Source organism: Anopheles stephensi, chromosome 2 (genome assembly GCF_013141755.1).
Source record: "Anopheles stephensi strain Indian chromosome 2, UCI_ANSTEP_V1.0, whole genome shotgun sequence".
Lineage (NCBI taxonomy): Eukaryota > Metazoa > Arthropoda > Insecta > Diptera > Culicidae > Anopheles > Anopheles stephensi.
In genome coordinates, this window is record NC_050202.1 from 31,353,406 (window position 1) to 31,372,961 (window position 19,556).

A 19,556-nucleotide genomic window follows, 5' to 3' on the forward strand; every position below is an offset into this window, starting at 1 on the left:
CGGAAGGTGGAAAACGTTGGCAGCGGTTGGCAGCACGGAACACTTGCGAAAACTAGATAAATAATTCAGATGCCATTCCAAAGCTACTCTTTTCCCCGTGTTTTCTCGGTATTCCGGTGGCTTCCTGGAACGGTAACCGAGTGTCGTCAGCTGGATCGCGTACGATCCGCTAAATTTAAAGTTATGTTTCTTAGTTCCCTCGCGCTTGCGCTACCCCCCCACGCTTGGTAACTGTCACATAACTGTCTTCTTCACCGTGCAGCTGATAAATCACGCCGATCCGTAAAAGGAAAATATGGTGTGCGTGTATGGTTTTTGCCCTTGCCGTCAGCAGGTCAAGGGTAAATCAAGTCTGATGAAGACGATATCCTGCCCGAGTGGTTAACATATACACACACACGCACACATACGCTACGGATACTATCCCCACTAACATGCAGGCATTAAGCCGCTGTTGATGGAAATTAAATTACAAAATAATCACGGCTGCCAGACTTTTTTCGCCGTACCCCGGAAGCGCTAACAACTTGAACCCGTCCTTCCAGTTACCTTCCATCACGGGATAGATGCTAGGTAAATGGGAAAGTTTCGTTCGCTCTTCATGCTAGATGCGCAACTTATTAGTATCGATTATTCCGTAAGCAGCTGTGCTTCATGTTTTTTTTTATAATACGCGGAAAAGAATTACTTATACAATATTTTGGACAGTTAATAGATAAGTTTCTGTGTAAGACCACCCTTTTTGAAGCAATTTATTCGATTAACTTTATGAGATATGTTTTTGATTGATTGCAATGTTCTAAAGTCACATTCTAAATCTATCCTCAACTGTTGGAAACATTCCATTATATGATTGCAACATTCCACTATTTATTTCAATTATTTCCATGCGTGATTCAACAAAAGCTTTATACGGATCAACACCCTATTACTTATCCATTGAGATGTCATTATAAGACGTCCTATAAGAGGTCAGGCCAAACAGTGAGAGAGAGAACCAGCCATATTTAAAGTACAATAAGGATACATTTTATTTCTCTTCTTTCTAGGCCTAATGACCTCTAGGGTCATGCCTGCCATTTTTGGCTTATTGATATCACATATATACAGGGACTGTGTGAGGTTCACTATGGGAGAACAGTCCAAATGGGATTTGCAGTCCTGCATTTACCAGAGGGTAACCATAAGGAAAAATATATTTTAGAAATGAATATTATTTATTTGATTTATTTATTTTATTTTATTATTGTTGAGTAAGACGGCTCGTAGCCGTATTAAATGCATTTTTAATGCCGACGCCTTGCAATAAGAACAGGGCATTTTCTCCCTGATTATAATATCGAAATAAATACATCAAGATTTATGAATGAAAAATAATAAGAATAGTAATAGAAAAAATACTAAACAAAAAAAAATTACAAACTCCACATCATATTCAATTCAAATATACATGACCAATATAATCAAAAACCCTAAAATCTAATTTACAAAAATAAGTTTTGACATCATGAAAGGAATAAAAAAATAAAGATGTAAATTCTGTGAAATGCGTACAACTAAGACTTGATCTACTTTTTTGCTCAAGTAAATTGTGCTGTCATCTGCTTATGAGTCTATATAAGTAATTATAGAAGAACTTGGTGTGAGACTTAAAATGTATAAGGTACACCACCAAATGAGAATATTGTTACAATTTAATAAATTCTGCCAGGCCCTATCAAACTCATGGATTCGTTATTTCCTTTCTTCTTCTTCCTTGGCACTACAACCTCGAGAGGTCTCGGCCTGGCATTTCTGGCTTTCTGTGACTTAGTTTTACCCGTAGTAAAGTAGTCAGCCTTCGTTATTTACTTTAGATTCCTTTAATCACCATCCATTTACGCCAACATTAAAGCCATCTTTGAAATGCTGAAAAACTTATTAAAATTGTATGTAGAATTCCAAAACCCATAAAAAATTTAACAAAAATTTATTAATTTCACTTTATTCCTAAAACACCAAACTCTATTGTTCACCCAATGGGAAAAGCCTACACTCTGCGGTACCGAACCGCGGACATGCAAAAAGGACGCTGGAAAATGTTCGCGGAACTGTGTGTGTGTGTGTGTCTGGACGGATGTTGTTAAGCGCACTAACTGCAACAAAGGACGGACTCATTTTTCCCTACCAACAATAATAAACAACGCAAAATGGCAACCGGAAATAAAGGACCCCATTTTTACCCGGCCCGTACCCGTAATCATTTGTGCAAACGGGTAGAGCCAAATAAACAAAACACTAACGCGCTCGTACGTGGAACCGTTTCAGGCGGAGCGCTCGGTTCGGGAATTTCTGGAGCTATTTTTGGTGAGCAATTCTTCTACTAATAGAACTACTGCTGTGGTAGCGCTGCATTCAGCCATAGGTACTGCGCTGCGAACTCGACGATGCTGATGCAGAAGTGATTGAATTTTCAAAACTCAATCATCATTAGCGTTCAATCGTAACGGTGGAGTAGCGGGACGAAATAATTCGTAATTAATTCATAAGCCGATGATCGGTGGTATGTACACACGAGGCAACATAACTGGTGTGGATGCATGTGCTTGTGAGTGTGTGGATGTGGGGTTGAATCTGCTTTCGACTTGATTAGAGATATCGTGCATGGGAAGCTGTTGGATGCAGGCAACAGGATTTCGAACTGCTGGGTGAAGGAAAGATTGATGGCAGAAATCACTCACAGCGAATCGGAGCTTGCAAACATCCGTTCCGTTCTCCGTTCTTGGTAGACAGCGAATCAAAATTCAATTTTTAATGTTTGCCATTTACGGTGCGGAAAAGATCGATCACTCGAGTAAGGCTCATGTGCTGCAACAAACATAATTTGTGGCATATTGGATGCTTGGCTTCATTGCTAAGGCATTTTTGTTCGTGTTGCACAATGTAAACATTTAACCGCAAAGAAGGTAAAAATGTCATTCAGTTTTTGCATACCATCACGACAACTTGAAGCCCATTCCGGGTTCTTTGGAGGGATGAGATTTGAGCAACTCAAGGGCAAATTATCTTTCTGGACAGAGCGAAATTTATCGTTCTAAGAATCAATCCTTACGAAAACATTTTGGATAACATGCAAACCTCCCTAAGGCTGTGTCAGCCGAGATTGAACAGACTTGCGCAATGCAATACGATACCAAACCAACCAATGCACCAAACATCGCAACGTGTAGACACTGGTCAGTAATTAAACGTAAATTCTATCCACATCGATCCATCGCAAACAAACAAAACAAAGCAGACATAATTATTACATACACATGTTTAGCAAGCTTAGCGAGCAAACAACACATCCATAGCGACTAGGGATGGGCGCTCCGGTCCGGAACCACGATTCCGATCCGATCCAGCATATACATAAATGAGTGCGATCCGATCCGAAAGAACGATTCCGACCAGTTCCCGAATTGTTTTGATTCCGGACTCGTTTTGATTCCGGAATCGTTTTGATTCATAAATCTTGATGTGGCTTCCCAGATTGAGCACATACAGTAAACCAACAACAATTTGTTTGAATTCCCGCAAGTTACACGCATTCTTTATTTCTCTGGGCAATATGTTATACAAAAATCTACACAATCTGTTGTACCAGAATCTGGGAAATCTTTAAAACCAGAAATGGCAGGCCGAGACTTTTCGAGGTCGTGGTGCCAAGGAAAGAAGAAGAACAATCTGTTGTGTTTTTGACTTCCTTTGTTTTTCCAAAACAAACAGCTTCTTTACTATGAGATAGTAAAGTTCGAAACTCTGGGTTCATCTACGCTGCAGACTGCTGTGCAGTCTCTTTCTCGGCCTTCCATTTCTGGCTTTCTGTGATTTGATTTTACCCGTAGCAAAGAAGTCAGCCCTACGTAAGGGGAGGCGGTCTGGATGGGATTTGAACCCCGGTCCTTCCGTGTGACGATCGGCGCTGTTATCACCACGGCCACCGGACCTGCCAGATACTCAAGCCGACTAAAAATCCGTTCAGTAATCCAAGTATAAAAGTCCTGATTTGATGTATTATTCCATCCTCTGCTCAACAGACATCCAGAGAAGAATATCTAACAGAATAGTGAACGACATACGTCAACCACAATTCAATATTTAGATCATTATATATTTTTTCAACCCTAGCAATTTGTCCCTTACTGCCAAAAGGGATAAATTTTTTTTTAATTGTTTTTACCAGATTAAAATTTCTGTCCTCTCATAACAAGTCACAAAGGCAGAATGCATCATTACGCAATTAAATATTTCCATCCCGACAAACGATCGCAGTTGGTGCGCAGCCTATATTCACACACAACGATTCCTAAAATAAATACCTCATTCTCATTACCGTTATGAACCCATTTTCCAATTATAAACGAGCCCGCTCACCAGCAGACAAACTTCAAAGTATGCTCATCACGCATTTCCACTTTTCCCTGGCCTCCCGACGGCATGCACAGTGCACGAGCATAGATTTAATTTACCCGATTACCGTTTTCAAATGTTAAACACCTCAATTTATTTGCCACCGCTCAACAGTTAGGGCGCGAACGGTCGGTCGTGTGTTACAATGTTTCACTCGGTTTAGCAAACTGCGCGCACACACACACACACACAATTGCATTAAACGAATCTGTTCATTAGCCATTAGCTACAGGTTTAAAGTATCATTGTCGACTCCCAGCAAGCTCCCGGAGCTGATGCCGACTGTTGATGTGTCGAGTTGCATTGTGTGACTTTTCCATTCTTGTCAAACCGGGGCCTAGGAGCGTGAGCGCATCGGATGGGAAGGAGAGCCCAATGCATTTACGCGAAACTATCAGCCGCATTGCATCGAAGTGATGCATATTTGCAGAAAACCACAACCGGGTGGATAATATTTCAACGGCAATTAGTCCACCGGGGGATCCGGGAGAGTAGACTAAAGTGTCTACCGACCCGCCCAGTAATGAAACGGAATCGAATGCAGTTCATTAACTAACTATAACTGACACGAGCATGACGGAAGCGAGCGAACCTGCGGAACTACGGATCACGCATGAATGGATATGTAAATAAGGATGCGCTATTGACATTACCCCTGGAAGTGCATACAACTTTATGGTGCTCTGCGGTATTATGTGGTTATGAGTGGTACGTGCAGGATGCGTAATGGATTCCTACTGCTCTATCACGGTTAAAAAACTCCTTCTTCTACCATAAACTGCATGCCCATTTCTATGCCCCTATTCCAGGTTTTCCAATCACCCGATCGAGGGAAAATCTTTTGTCGACAGCAAAACAAAAGCTCTCACGTTCATCCGCCCATTCGTGCGGTTATCATAAGTACCGTGCTTCAAGGACAAAGAAATTACAAAACACCCCCGTCCCGGCACGGACCGGCACACCGTCCATCCCCTACTCCAGACCGCTCCATTTGCTCCATGAGCCTCGAATGAAGTGCAAATAATCGTGATAATCATCGACCACGCTGCCAATATTCCCAATACCTGCGTGGCTACCGTTTACCGGAATTAATTTCCCAAGCGACACATATTTTCACTTTCACTTTGCCGCGCCCGGCCACACAATTTGTAGACCGGTGAGCCGGAGGAAATTCCTATTCGCCGCCCGAAACGGAAACGGAAACACTTCTCCGATCAGAAGTTGCCAATAGCAGGAAAATAGGAGCGCAGAAGGGAGTAGCTGGGGGCGAGGACGGTGTCAGGTGGTTCGTAATATGAAACGGTGTCGATTTAGTGGACGGAGCAGCAAGCAAAATGAAAGTCGCCCGAACACGGACAATCGGCGAACTGGTAGGAGGTGGTAAGTCGCGTTATTCGCGTGGATATTACAAACGGGATGGTGGTTTTTCGTTTCTCTGGCGATGGTTGAACTGAAACTGAAGCTCTAATGGCTCGTTAGGACAAAAAGTTTCCACTGTCCGGGAGTGGTGGGTAATTGGGAAAGAAAATAAAAAATGAAATGAATATGGCTATGATTCTTTGTGTGGTAATGAAGCAAACAAAGGAGAGCTGGTTTAACCGTGACGGATAATATTAAGGGTGATATTTTTTGCAGCGATTAAGATACGTCTAAATTTCTGTCTGTCTAAATTTCTGAAGCTTTGAAATGAATTTTATTCGAAAATAAAGATCAGCATAATCTCGTTTCTTTTTAAGGATGCAGAAATTATTGAACGTTCTTCAACTGAAAGCTTGTTTTCTGCAGCTATTGCCGAACTTAATTCCTCTCTGGGGAGTTCTTAAATAGCCCTCGGTCGGTAATGAAGGCATTTGCCTTCTATGTATCCTTCTTTTGGGAGGTTTCGTGTAACCAGAACATTAGTCACAGAGAGTTCTTCAAGTATTCATACATTACTCAGGTAATGCGCGGCCAAACAGCATTATCATTAACATTACCAAAACATTTTATTGGATTTTCTCTTTCTGTCCAAAACTGTTGAAACTTTGCCGCTTCGGAGGGGAAGATGGTCCGAAAGATGTTGGCCCCATATTTGTAGAAAAATAATGGTTGAGTCTTTAAAATGATAAGCTCTATGAGCTGTACGATGATCTCACCATCGAGCTGGATTTGTCATGAGAATAACACCGGACGACTTAGCCCGTAAAGTACTCTAAGGTCGTAAACATGGAATGAGGAGGCGTGGTAGCCCCTAATTGAGATGGAATGATGGCGTTGACGAATAATGATGATGGCCATAATAATGTATAGGCGGACAACTTCGCTAGACCGTAAGCGGTATCGACGATTGTCACGAGGTTGCTCTCGCCAATCACCCCAGAACCCAACGCCAGCAAGGTCACACTTGCCCCATCAAGGCTAGACAGAGATGAATAACACTGTTACAGAAAATTCTGCCTCCCTTCTTAAGACAGTGTCGACTTTGACCCCGGATGCTGTTGCTTCGTCAACGGATTACCCGTGGCACTACAAAAAAGCACTTAATACAAAGACAACACAAAATATAACAAAAGGAATGGAGGATATGGATTGGAAGTGTAATGGGGATGCGGAGTAAAAAGATAAGACCGTTTTCTATGGCGAATCGGAAGATGAGCCTCATGTAAGCGAGGTCTCTAGTCACCAACACTTCTCTAATTTATGTACCCGTTCGCCTGCCGATGCTCTCGACTGCGCCCAACAAGGAGGGTCTTGCGGTTTCAAACTCCACGCAGAACCACAGAAGGTGATCCACACCTCTGAAATCCGTCACCGCAGCCACATACCTTCGTCTGAGCCAGAGTTATACGCTGCAGATGAGCATTCAACGCGAAATGATTCGACATAAGTCGAGACATCATACGTATGAATGCCCGATCAACAGAGAGCCCACCGAACCAAGGCCGCAGGGACACTTGCGGAGAGATCGAGAAAAGGAATCGCCCGAGATCGTCCGCCTCCCACATGCTCTGCCAGCGAGACAGGAAAAGTTGCTGTGGTAGACGAAGAAACTCTCGGGCCGAGATCGGACGGTCGCGAAATGCGCCTTGTTGGACGCCTGTTTTGGCCAGTGAGTCTGCCTTCTCGTTGCCGGGAATTCCACAAGGAGAAGCTACCCAAATTAGCGAAATCCTGAACGCCTTGTCGAACATGGAGCCAAGCAATTCTATGATTTTCATGGTAAGGAAATCCTGACTCTTAACAGCCTTCGGGGATCGTAGTGCTTCAATAGCGCTAAGGCTATCTGTAAAAATGAAGTACTGATCCGAAGGTCTCGCTGCTATCATTAATAGTGCGTACAAGATTGCGGCTAGTTCTGCGGTGTAGACACTACACGGCTCCCGCAATTTGAAAAATGCTTCGGCGGACTCACTAAAAACGCTAAATCCGGTGCCCTCCTTAGAGGATGATCCATCAGTGTAATACTGGCTACTTTGGTCTAAATGGCCATACTTATCCCTGAAAATGCCCGGTACTACCATCGGGCGAAGATCATTCGGTATGGTCTTAATTTCCTCGTGCAACGAGGAATCTGTTTTTAAAAGGAAACTGTAGGTCTCAAGAAGGACAGCACGGTTTAATGCATGTGGAGCGCTAGGATGCACTTGTAGGGCAACAAAATCTTCGTAGATCTTTAAGATTTTGCTCTTAGCACCTGTCTCTTACTTACTTACTTATCAGGCGCTACAACCGCTTTGCGGTCTTGGCCTGCTACAACAATCCTCGATACCGCTCACGGTTCAGCGCCGTCGTCTGCCAATCCGTTATCCCGGCCGTTCTGGCGGACGCATCAACGCCATCACTCCATCTCAATTTGGGCCTACCACGCCTCCTCTGTCCGTGTGGACGGCCTAAGAGGACTTTACGGGCTGGGTCGTTCGGTGTCATTCTCATGACGTGGCCACCCCACCGGAGCCTGGCTTGTCAAATTCGCTGTACGATGATGAGACCATCGTACAGCTCGTAAAGCTCGTCATTGTAGCGGCTCCTCCATTGTCCTTCCACACATACGGGGCCAAAAATCCTTCTGAGCATTTTCCTCTCGAACGCGGCTATGAGGGCTTCGTCAGTGTCCTGAACCTGTCTCTAGAAGCGCTTTAAAATGTTCTTCGATCAAGGGATTTGATACTGCAGAACGGACTAGAAGGCGAAGCGACAGCATTTCAAAACGTAGTTTCAACGGCATCACTCCGTGCGCCTTTGGTTAAGTGCGCCTGTCGTTAAGTACTTTGGTAAATATCAGGACAAAATTATAAGCCATTGTTATATCCAGTATTGCGCTTTGAATATTTTTCAATGAACTACCTACAATAGACTCAGCAATTTCAATCACAAAAACTATTGAGCTATTTTAATAATAATTGTGAACCTTAACATTTTAATGTAAAATACACTTGCTTGTAGGACATATCACTGTACATGTACTAGTACATTTAATAACACATATGACCTTAGTGGTCATAGCAAGCAAGAAGTCAAACAAGAAGAAGACATCCTTGACCTTCACGCAAAATCTTGAATATTGCAAGCTATAACGCCGATCCAATCTAGGTGCACTAGGGCTGGTCCAAAGATTACATGATAAACTGATATCCTGGAAAGCTCATCTTTTCGCAACTGTGAAGAATGTTTTTCAGACTAATGAAATAAATGTAAATAAACCAATATCTGAAAGTCGAACGTCAGATAGAACTGGTCGCAATAGAAATACCTACCGGAGTATGTTATTATACTTTAATTCTTTGAAACACCTGTCCTTCAATTGCTCTTATAATAACCTGCACGAGCGTTCACGCACGAGCAACATTGCACCTCCACATTCATCATCCCACGTGAAGAAGCATCGAGGAAAAACTGTTGAATGCACACCAAAGCCAGGTCCACATATCGGCCACCCTCTCAATGTGTATTGATGGGAAAAACACACACACTGCAGCGCACGAGCTTCCGTCCAGCACCGGGAAAATGGATAATAGAGTTATTTATAAGAGGAACCCACGTCCACGCAAAAAAACCGCTCAAGCACCGAAACGCATCGTCGCTATTATCGTTGCAATTCTTCCGCAACAGCGCACCGACATGAATCGTGGGATGGGTGTGGGTACATTAAAAATGGGGAAAAAAAACCCACCAGGATGGACAGGAATGCAACAGCTCCCCGCCAGTCAGATACACCGTCTTGACCTCGACCGGGCACGGTTACCATTTTATGCTTGCGTCAGGATACACCTTTGGTTCGTTAGCGAGGCAATTCATAATTCATAATCAAAGCGCATGGGGTCGCCAGGTCGCCGGCTTCAATGCCCTGGAGCGGATTTCCCGGGACGCTTTGGTGTCCTCTTGCTGCAATCCGCGCGCGCGTTTGTGTGTGTGTGTGTGTGTACTTCCTCTCAGCGGATTTCCACGGCGATGCATTAAAAATTCTGGATGGAAATTTCACCCTAGGCCAACACACACACACGTAGAGCGATGCGACGGAGCTTGGACCGCTTGGGTTTGCGTTGTCATTCCCGTTGATTCGCCAGGTTTTTGCTCAAACAAACCGAAAGCGAACTAAGCTTCCTCTTTTGTAGATGGTCTGATAACATGGCTAGATAAACGGGGGAGGGCATACAAAAAAAACACACACACTGTACATGACCATCCATCAGCGGTACAGTGGCAACAGAAGAAGCACAGAAGAACAAAAAAAAAACCTCACAGGAAAATTCGTGCAATAGATGAAAGATACAATTTTTCCGTACCCGTGCGGACACGCCGGGTTTCAGGTGAAAGCTTAGGCACTTTGACGTCACCACTTAGCAGACTGACAGCACATCCAGGGTCCAGGGAATACGGCCGGCAGGTAGGGTAAATTTGTGTGCGATTTTTTGTTTTGTTTTTGCCCTCCCAAGCTATTTCGCCCACCTTGTTCCATCACGGGGCCTCCTTTTTTTTCTGTTGCGCCCGGCAATAAAATATTTTCCTTGCAGCATTCTCTTTTTCTGTTTTTTTTCGGTTTATACACGACGACGGACCCAGAGAGTTGGAAGGATCCCGTGAGAAATAAAAGTTGCACGGCGCACGTTCAAGTATCATAATGCATCATCGTCACATGGTTCGAAATTTTGTACCAAAGTTTCAGCCCGAGAGCTACGGGGCCTTTTTTTGATGGGTTTAAGATTTTACGTTGAGCGAGCAATCAAAATTGCAAAAATTAGAATCAAGTGTGAAAATTTAAAACATAGGCAACAGGCACATTTTAAACATTTTAAATAAGGCACACGGAACATTTTAAACATTTTAAACACTGTTTACTTTCTTCAGCATAATATTATTATATTTCATATTTCTCTAAAATTTATAATATTTTTTTCGTTTATTTAACAGAAATGAGCTAAAAGTATTGCTAATTAATCAGTGTTTTATCATAATTTTTTTCATACATTTATCTGTGTGGGTATCGAAAGTATTTTAAATATATTTAATGGTGCTTTAGTGGTAAAAAGAATCAGGTGCAATATACTTTACTTAACTGTAACACATGGGTTTTTTTTTTTAGAGACGCTGTCGAACTGTTTCATATGCGTGACACATAAAGGACAACTGGTCTTTTTATTTAATTCGATTCGTTTCTATTAGTTAGGCAAAAGATTCTAATCCATATTAGAATGCAAATATTTTTTAATAAAGTTAGAGAAAACAGTCCTCCTTCGTCCTCCTTGGCGCTACAACCTCGAGAGGTCTCGCCTTGCCATTTCTAGCTTTCTTTGGCCTATGGGTAAAATCACCCATAGCAAAGTAGTCAGCCCTGCGTACGGGGAGGCGGTCGTGGTGGGATTTGAACTCCATTTTTACCGTGTGAAGATCGGCCCCGTTATCGCCTCGGTCACCGGACCGCCCCAAACGGTCCATCAAATTAAAATTCAAACATTTTTACGTTCATGGTTTTGCGTATCTCCTCCTTACACTTTTAAACGTAAAACGACTACTTAGATTATTCAAAAAAGTTATTTTAAGATGTATTGTTTTTTTTTACTTTATCGAGAGACCTTAGCCTGCCATTATGGCTTCCAAACAGTGCCGAAAAAATATTATGGTTTGCCAGTGTAATTGTTAGATATAAAAACTATTTGTAATACTTTTTTCTCGCTCACTAAAATGATGCCTCTTTGGCCGTAAAGTTCATCGACAAACCCTGCAGAGTTTATTTAGGAAACTGGCTCAGCGAGTCTGAAGTACCTTCCGGGTGGCGTCTGATAATTCCTGTAGTGTGAAATGATGCCACTACATCCAATACCAAGTCTCTGGCTGCTACAGCTCAAAACGGCTAGGGTGGTCGAAAAGCTGGTTTCACTTCAACAGTGACCGTAAGAATTCAGTAAGAGTCTGTGTATGGCGCATGGACATCCTGGAACGTCCCGTTGCTTTAGTTAAATTAAGTTCTTCACTACGCAGTTGATGTCAGGACACGGCTTCACGGATCATCTTGAGCGGATGAACCGAATTCCAGAGTCCAGAGCTGAGAGAGACGCCTGAGCAGGTGATGTTTGAGTACCCTCGCTTCATCGTCGTGAGATAAATAACCAAGTAAGAAAAGAGGTGACTGTGGTGATCATCATCCCTCGGATGTGTTCCAGCCAAACTACGTACTATCATCGAAAGAGTTACGGTTGAGACAGGTCCAGCGACTCAGTAACATGCCACCCGGGAGAACCACGTCATTAATGGTGGTTCTGGCTTTATACTGTAGCAGTAGCTAGGATCTCTGTGGGAGAATCTGCTGCCGCGACAGGCACTGATCGCCGTTGAAAGCTGGAAGAGTCTCATCAGTTCTTAGGTGACCAACGGTATGATCGTGAAGATCATACAACCTACAACCCTCGCTAAAGGTCACAACGCAACACCGGCACGAGTTGTCTTGGTAAAAATCGTTCATTTCACTCATTTCCAATGTCATACCCTCGTTGGAAAACCGAGAAGATTTTAGTCAGTACTAATCCGGTAGTACCCTATTGATGGCCCCATGAGTCTCTACAAAGATCTCTTCCTCGGATATAAAAAAAATTATTTTTTTCCTAAGATGGGTTATGAATTAGGTCGGGTCGAACTTGCGGATGCTTTGCTGCACTTGCGGGTTGACCCTAGCTCGTTGGACGGATGTCTCCAACCCGGTAGGCTCAGGTCGACCCGCCCATCATCCGATTAAATCATTAATGGATTAAGACATACATAATGAAGAACCTTAAAACAAAAACTATTAAATTCAACTGAATTATCTTCCGTAATCAATTAATTTAATTTATGAATTTAATTTTCCATTGAACAATATTTCATGACTCGCACAGATTGCTTAAGCCACACTCGAAGCGCTCATTCAGTTTCCTTTTGATGGCTAATTCCCAATACCAACAGACCGTAACCCCCTGCCTATGGCAGTGAAGCTCAATCGGTTAAGGCAACACGTCCGTGTGTCGATCCACCAGACGATTGCAGCTTAATTCTACTGCATTGCACCGTACAGCTGCAATTGCACCAATCCACCATCCCCGTCCACGAGCACGAGCCGGAATGGAAGACGTTGCATTCAATATTAATTAAATTTAATACTTTATGCAAATCGTTCTTGCGCCGGTCGATGTGCATCGCACCCCGGACCGGTGGGTGGCTTTGCATGCATGCATGCTTCTCTGAGCCCATAGCCTAAAGAGCTGGTGGATCTTATTGCTCTTCGCACCTAACACCACCGCCGCCCGGAACTAACGGCCTTCGATTCCGTGCCGAGTACAATCCGATCAGTACGGTGTGGAAAATGGGATGAAAATTAAAAACATATTTCCGTTAAATCTATCGCCGGTATAAGAGCCACCGGTACCGATCGTCGGCTCCTATTTACCTCACGGCAGTTGTCACGTTGTGGGGAAAAATTATTGAAATTCATTTCACTTTTTCCAGGGGAAGCGATACATTAAAAAAAGAAAACGTCGGAATAAACAAACCTTTTGCCTTGTGCTTTTAAATAATCTGCTCCGAAAAAAGGTCAAGCAGCAGCGGTGGATGAAGATTTATTATGATGAGCCTTTGGCACACTGACTGGCTGTCCCTTTACCGTTAGGATGCCCACATTTTTTGTTTGTTTTGGGGCAGTGCGTGTCCCTTTTTATCCCGCTACCTCGCTCTCTTCGCGATCCCTCTTTTTACGAGGACGATTACCTTTCGCACATTGATGAGCGCCGAGGCGAAGCAAGCTTAAACGCTGACGTCAGAACGGCTGTTTCGGCACCCCGAACATTGAACGATGGAAAACCCTTAAGAAAGGTTGGATTATGGTACGGTGTGAATGGGGGCAAGAAAATGAAAATCCCGGCAAGCCTCGTCTCCGCGGTCGTAAACATTCATCTAACCATCGGCGTGGGGGTTTTCCAGTGAAAAATCACCCTGTTTGCCATGAATTTCGTGCTCGGTTTACCTTGGCTTTCAGGGCCCATTTCAGAACCGCCGTTGAAGTTTAACCCCCGGCGGAACCATTTGTGATGAGCCCGCCGTGTGGTTGCAGCTGGATGTAAAGATGCATTACGAGTACGTACGGTACTGCAGGAGCGGTACGCAGACAGTTTAAGCTTTACAATATTGGTCGGTATGTGTTTGGGTGGGTTTGAAATGCTTTCCGTGCTTTTAAAGCATGTTAAATTGGAGGGAAGTTTGAAATCATCAGTGATCTATTTAGTAGCGGCTCCAGTTTACCAACACCTCAGTTCTAGTTTCAAATCCCATCTTAAGCGTCTCCCGTACAGAAGACGCAGGACAAACTAACAAGCTACAGACGTAATAAGCCTAGAAAGCCTGAAATAGCTAGCTAATATCTCTTGGGTTTGTTTAGCTAACATAAGAGGAAAAAGAAGACTAGACTTGGACTTAGTAGATTAGAAGAACTACGAATGAACATGTAAGGACCCAAATGGTGTCTTTTTAATCTTTCACTCTACAGCTCCAACTTTGACATTCCTCTCCAGTTATACTAGACTTTTTTTTACCGCGGTGGAATCCATTCATAGAGACCCAGTTTTGCTTTGCAAATGACGGAACTACCTCCTGTGTACTACCAGACGCTTATCGACATAAACCACCTCGGCCCTTCACCGCCACTCTAAGATTACCAACTAGGGTAATGCTTTCAGAATGATGATATGGACGTATTTGTCGATGAGACACGTCTAGGTGCCACGCAATGCCCACCTGGTTAGGGCGTCCAACTACGTTGGAGATGTATTGCCTGTAGAAGTACCCTAGAGGAGTACCATACTTCACTACAGTTTACTGCTGACCATCCCTTTCAACGCGAATTTGTCACTGTTGCAGACGAAACATGATAGTTCTGATCGCTCCTGCAATGCTTCGCCAGCTGCATCGACAAGACAGCATCAGTTATGCGATATTCGTCGAAGTCACCGGACTTTCTGGGGATTGTGATTCCCTGATAAGCTTCAGGTCCGCAAGGTGACTCTGGAAAAAGCCGCGTCCAGTCCATAACTGCGTTGCGTAGAACTCGACTTCCCCGAAACGGTAGTAACCGTATTAGCTGGCGGGTCCAAACAACTCGTTACGATGCTCATTTAGAATAGACTTATAATTTGGAGATTGGAGACAACGTTAGTCATGGAATACTGCAGGAGTTTTCTAATCTCCAGGAACAAATCTGTAAATCTTCTTATTCTTCCTTGGCACTACAACTTCGTGAGGTCTCGGCCAGCCATTTCTGGCTTTCTGTGACTTAATTTTACTCGTAGTAAAGTAGTCAGCCCTTCGTACGGGGGAGGCGGTCTGGATGGGATTTGAACTCCGGTCCTGTCGTGTGAAGACCGACGCCGTTATCGTCTCGGCCACCGGATCGCCAAATAAAGTGAAGCAAATACTAATCGATTTTGGTTTGGAATTTCTAAGCGGCTTTGACTTGACATGGCCTACACCGTTCTGATAATTCACCCCTGAAACCTATATTGTAATCTAGATAAATCAGAACTGTATTAAACATGACTCAGGGTAACAATAAAGGGTTACTCCTATTTTTGTTTCACTACGTTTGTAAATACTTTTATATGCATCGTTGAATTGATGTTTCTACAAATGCCTTCAAATTCATTTCGGTTTTATTTGGTCGGCCCTACAACAGCTACTGGTTGAGATTAATGACTATATCTGACTTAAATTATCCTCTTTGCCTTCTTTTTTTTCTGAAAAATTATCATTGCACTTTTATTTATTTATTTTTTTTTTATTCATAAAGAACGGCCTGGCCGTATTGCTCACTTTTATTTATATTTTCAAATAAATTACTAATCCCTTCTGTTCTTCTCTATACTTTCCGTAAATAGCAACAGGAAAAGCGACGCGAGCTGCGTTTAAAACGATTCTGGCGCACCACAACCAAACCGCCGACGTCCTCCGAGGAGTCCGGCGGCTGCGAAAGTCCTACAAAACTCGGACGAAAGGCATTCCAGCAACCGTCCGGGCCGGGTACAACCGCCAGCAGCAGCAGCGATAGTCCGCCGAAGCATCCGACCTGCTCGCTACCGCTGCTTCAGGTTTGGCCCAGCCAGGACTCACCCCGCGGCGAAGCGGACGGACAGAGCTTTGTCTTTCCCATCCTAGCCGACGATCAGGTAGGTAACAGCACTCCTCAACCACCGCAGCAATGTGTAACCGCCACCCTTTACCGTCGTACCTTTCCCAGCAACAAAGCTCCAATGGACGGCGGAACTCGTTGTTCGTGGATCAGCTGCAGGCGGGTGACTCCGGCATCGATTCGGTACAGGCGTCTCCGTCGCCGATCGCCATGCCCTGCCATCCGCTCGTCGTCTCCAATGCCATCTCACCAAGTGCATCACCTACGGCCGGCTCACCGACGCCCTCGGTAGATCGGGCGACGAGACGTCCCTCGACCTCGTTGCTGCATCCGGACCATGCGAGAATTTTCGCGCTTCGAGCACCCACCTCCCCGGACCAGGTGAGCCTGGCCAGCCTACCGCTGTTCGACAATCATAGGACCTCTTCCACACCGCCCCACCCGCTGCACACGTCGCTCGAGGACAGTACGGAGTTTAATGGGGCCACCACCAGCAATCATCTCTGCACCGCCAGCTCCAGCACGACCTCCTCCCTTACATCGGTGGCCGTTGCGACGCTTGGACATCATCCGCAGCGGTAAACGTTCCGAACGATAACAGTCTTCCATCCTTCTAATGTGTCTCTTGTTGCCTTCTTAGATCCTCCGACCCTTGGCTACGACCGGAACGGGACAAAGACAACCCAGAGCTAGACCAACGCCGTGCCTCCACCATGACGGCCCGATTGTCCCTGTTCGATGCGCTCGATCTGGAGTACGCTCTGTTGCGAGCTGCAGCACGCGGTTCCGTCGGTCCGTACTCACTGAGCGAGTCACTGCACAAGCTTACCTTCACGCAATCGCTTGCATTCCCAGCGCTGGCCCGTGGACTCGCCACCAAGCGCCGCAACTCGACCGAGCAGAGTTCCTCCCGGCCGCTGAACCCGAACGAATCGGGACTGAACACCTTCGCCAAGGTGGTGACCGCGTGCGTGCTGGTGATGGTGAGCTTTCTCGTGTTTCTGGTAGTGTACAAGTACGTGCGGACGTGAGGTTTGCTCCTGGCCCCGACCGAGGTTGCCACCGTACAGGCGACCACGACCATCGCCACGACGTTTCATCAGCACGTCGCGAACAAAACGATGGTGTCGGGGTTCAGGAAGCTTTTCAACATTGAAACGTAACGGCCAGCCTCGGGTGATCGATAACAGCTGTGCTGGTGTACGTGTGTAAGTGTGGATGTGTAATTTATCTGCAACTGTGCTGTGCATCGCCGGACGGCAAGTAACCCCGGCAAACATGATTCTTTCCCACGTTCTTATGTGATCGGAATTTGTAAAAACCCGGCAAAACGACGCTCGAATCTGCTCGAATCCCAATCATTTTCAGCCCCTAGTGGTAACGTAATGCTAATCGAAACAAGTGCATTTAAAATGCTTCAAACACGAACTCGTATCTTACACAATCTATCAATCGTTTAAAGTAAACCCAGTGTGAGTGATGAGTGAGACGGCTGAACAAGGGTGGCAGGGGGCATGATAAATCGGTTTCCGTAGTGCAAAATGGCGAGTGTGCGTGTGTGACGTATTACTTTAAGGCAGTGCTGTTTAATCGTCTCATTTAAACGATTTCAACAACGGTTCACGAACAGATCGCACTGCGTCTAGAAAAGCATATCATTCGTGGATTGAGTTGATAGCGTGTTAATAGTAAGAACTCGTGCTAGTCGAGCTACGATTTGCGAAAAACAAAAATCGTTACAATACTTAATCAGTCACTTTGTTTCATCAACAATGGACGACAATAATCTATTCATTTGCGATTTTTGCAAACGGTTTTAGCTGTTTTGAGTCACGAGGGTTAGAATGATTTACTAGCGTTCCCCAAAATACCCCAACTGTTAAGGAATGGCTATTTTACTCCTCTCTTTTACTAATATTTTTAAAGCCAAAAGAGACAGTTTTGTATAAAGCATCCACCAAGAGATCCTTAACTAAAAATAGCGGAAAATATGATAAATTTCGTGGATTTGTTAGGTAAAGGTTTATTTGCGGTCAGAAATACGCCTAAATGTATGCAATCAGACAAACACTCTCATTGCCAGTTTGATAGCATACTTCTAGGCGTAAACAAAGTTCCCTGTTTAATACTGTTTCCAATCAAGTTGAGCGTTCTTTTAACTGTTTCGATAAAATATATTTATGTTTATAGCGATGTAATTCTATTCAGTAGCTACATAAGTTCTGTATCGTTAACGAATATTACTCTTTTGGTGTTAACCAGGTAAATAATAATCCATAGAGTTTACCTTCTAATGCGATCATTAGATCCGATCGATAATTTAAAGTTATGCATTACCGTGATTCTCAGAAACAAAAATAAGCGTCTCCTTGTTTAGAGCAATGTACGATTGGAGCCATACCAACAATACAGGATTTCGATCCATATAATGGATTTTTTTTTAAATAATTAGTTAAATGTGACAAGTAAATTATGGAATTTTGCAATCATATTATGGAACTTTGCACATATTTAGGAGGGATTTGCGGCGTAAGCTAATGGTAAAATGTCACAGGCACCGTTTAAATATCTACTGAATGTTTGCAACATTCCATTGCATGATTACAAATTTATTTTATTTTATTTTATTTATCTATTTGTTCTTTTTCTTCCTTGGCGCTACAACCTTGAAAGATCTCGGCTTGCCATTTCTAGTATTTCTGTGCCTTGATTTTGCCCGTATATTCAGCCTTGTGTACGGTAGGCGGATTGAATGGGATTTGAACCCCGATCCATCCATGTGAAGACCGGCGCCTCTGTCTTCTCAGCCACCGGACCACTTTTTTTTTAAATTGAAATTTGTGCATCTAAGACTCGATAATCTTAATAAAAAACTTACAAACAAATAATACGAAAAAAAAACTTATCGAAAGCTTAAAGTTGTTCAAGGGTCATCCAGCATTGATTTAAATATTTGAGTATTCCCCTAAATATTTAAAACATTCCCCTAAACAATTGAAAAGTTCCATTACATGGGTCGAAAGCCTGAAAAACGTATATTGGTTAGAATGTGTGTTATGCTGAAACCAATTATTGATTTAAGCATCGAGAAGCTTGTTATATCTTTTCGTTTTCCCAACAACACAGAAGTACCCGACGTTCGATAGATTCACCATTGAAAAATCTCGTTTTTAAATCATTCCAACCAAATTTTAAACCATCCATAGCAAAAAAAAAGGTCCACACATTATTCCCTCACCTACCCTTAGACATGACTAAGACGGAGGAGAATATGAAGCTCTATCACCGCCGGGTGTTGGGCGCACGCTGTAAATAATATTTTAGAATATACATTATCTAGAGGTGAAAGGTAAAATAAAGCATAAAGGAAAAAACAAACAAGATTAATTAGGTTTATAAACAAAAAGATATTCTAAGCGGTGCGACTGCGTGCGCGGTAACGCTTCCGCGCGTACCCAGCGCCAGTTGCACGCGGAAAGCAACTCTACTCTGTGATCGATAC

At 43.8% G+C, this 19,556-nt stretch overlaps 1 protein-coding gene across 1 annotated transcript in view; it reads left to right on the forward strand.

Moving 5' to 3' along the window:
- The window catches only part of LOC118507986, a 92,028-nt gene extending 74,632 nt beyond the window's left edge, over positions 1-17,396 (forward strand). Inside the window, exons 3-5 of the mRNA XM_036047353.1 lie at positions 15,804-16,091; positions 16,163-16,632; positions 16,695-17,396. Coding sequence (XP_035903246.1) covers positions 15,804-16,091; positions 16,163-16,632; positions 16,695-17,085 — 1,149 coding nt within the window. The 3' untranslated portion in view covers positions 17,086-17,396. The remainder of the gene's footprint in view (positions 1-15,803; positions 16,092-16,162; positions 16,633-16,694) is intronic.
- Positions 17,397-19,556: the final 2,160 nt, after the last annotated feature.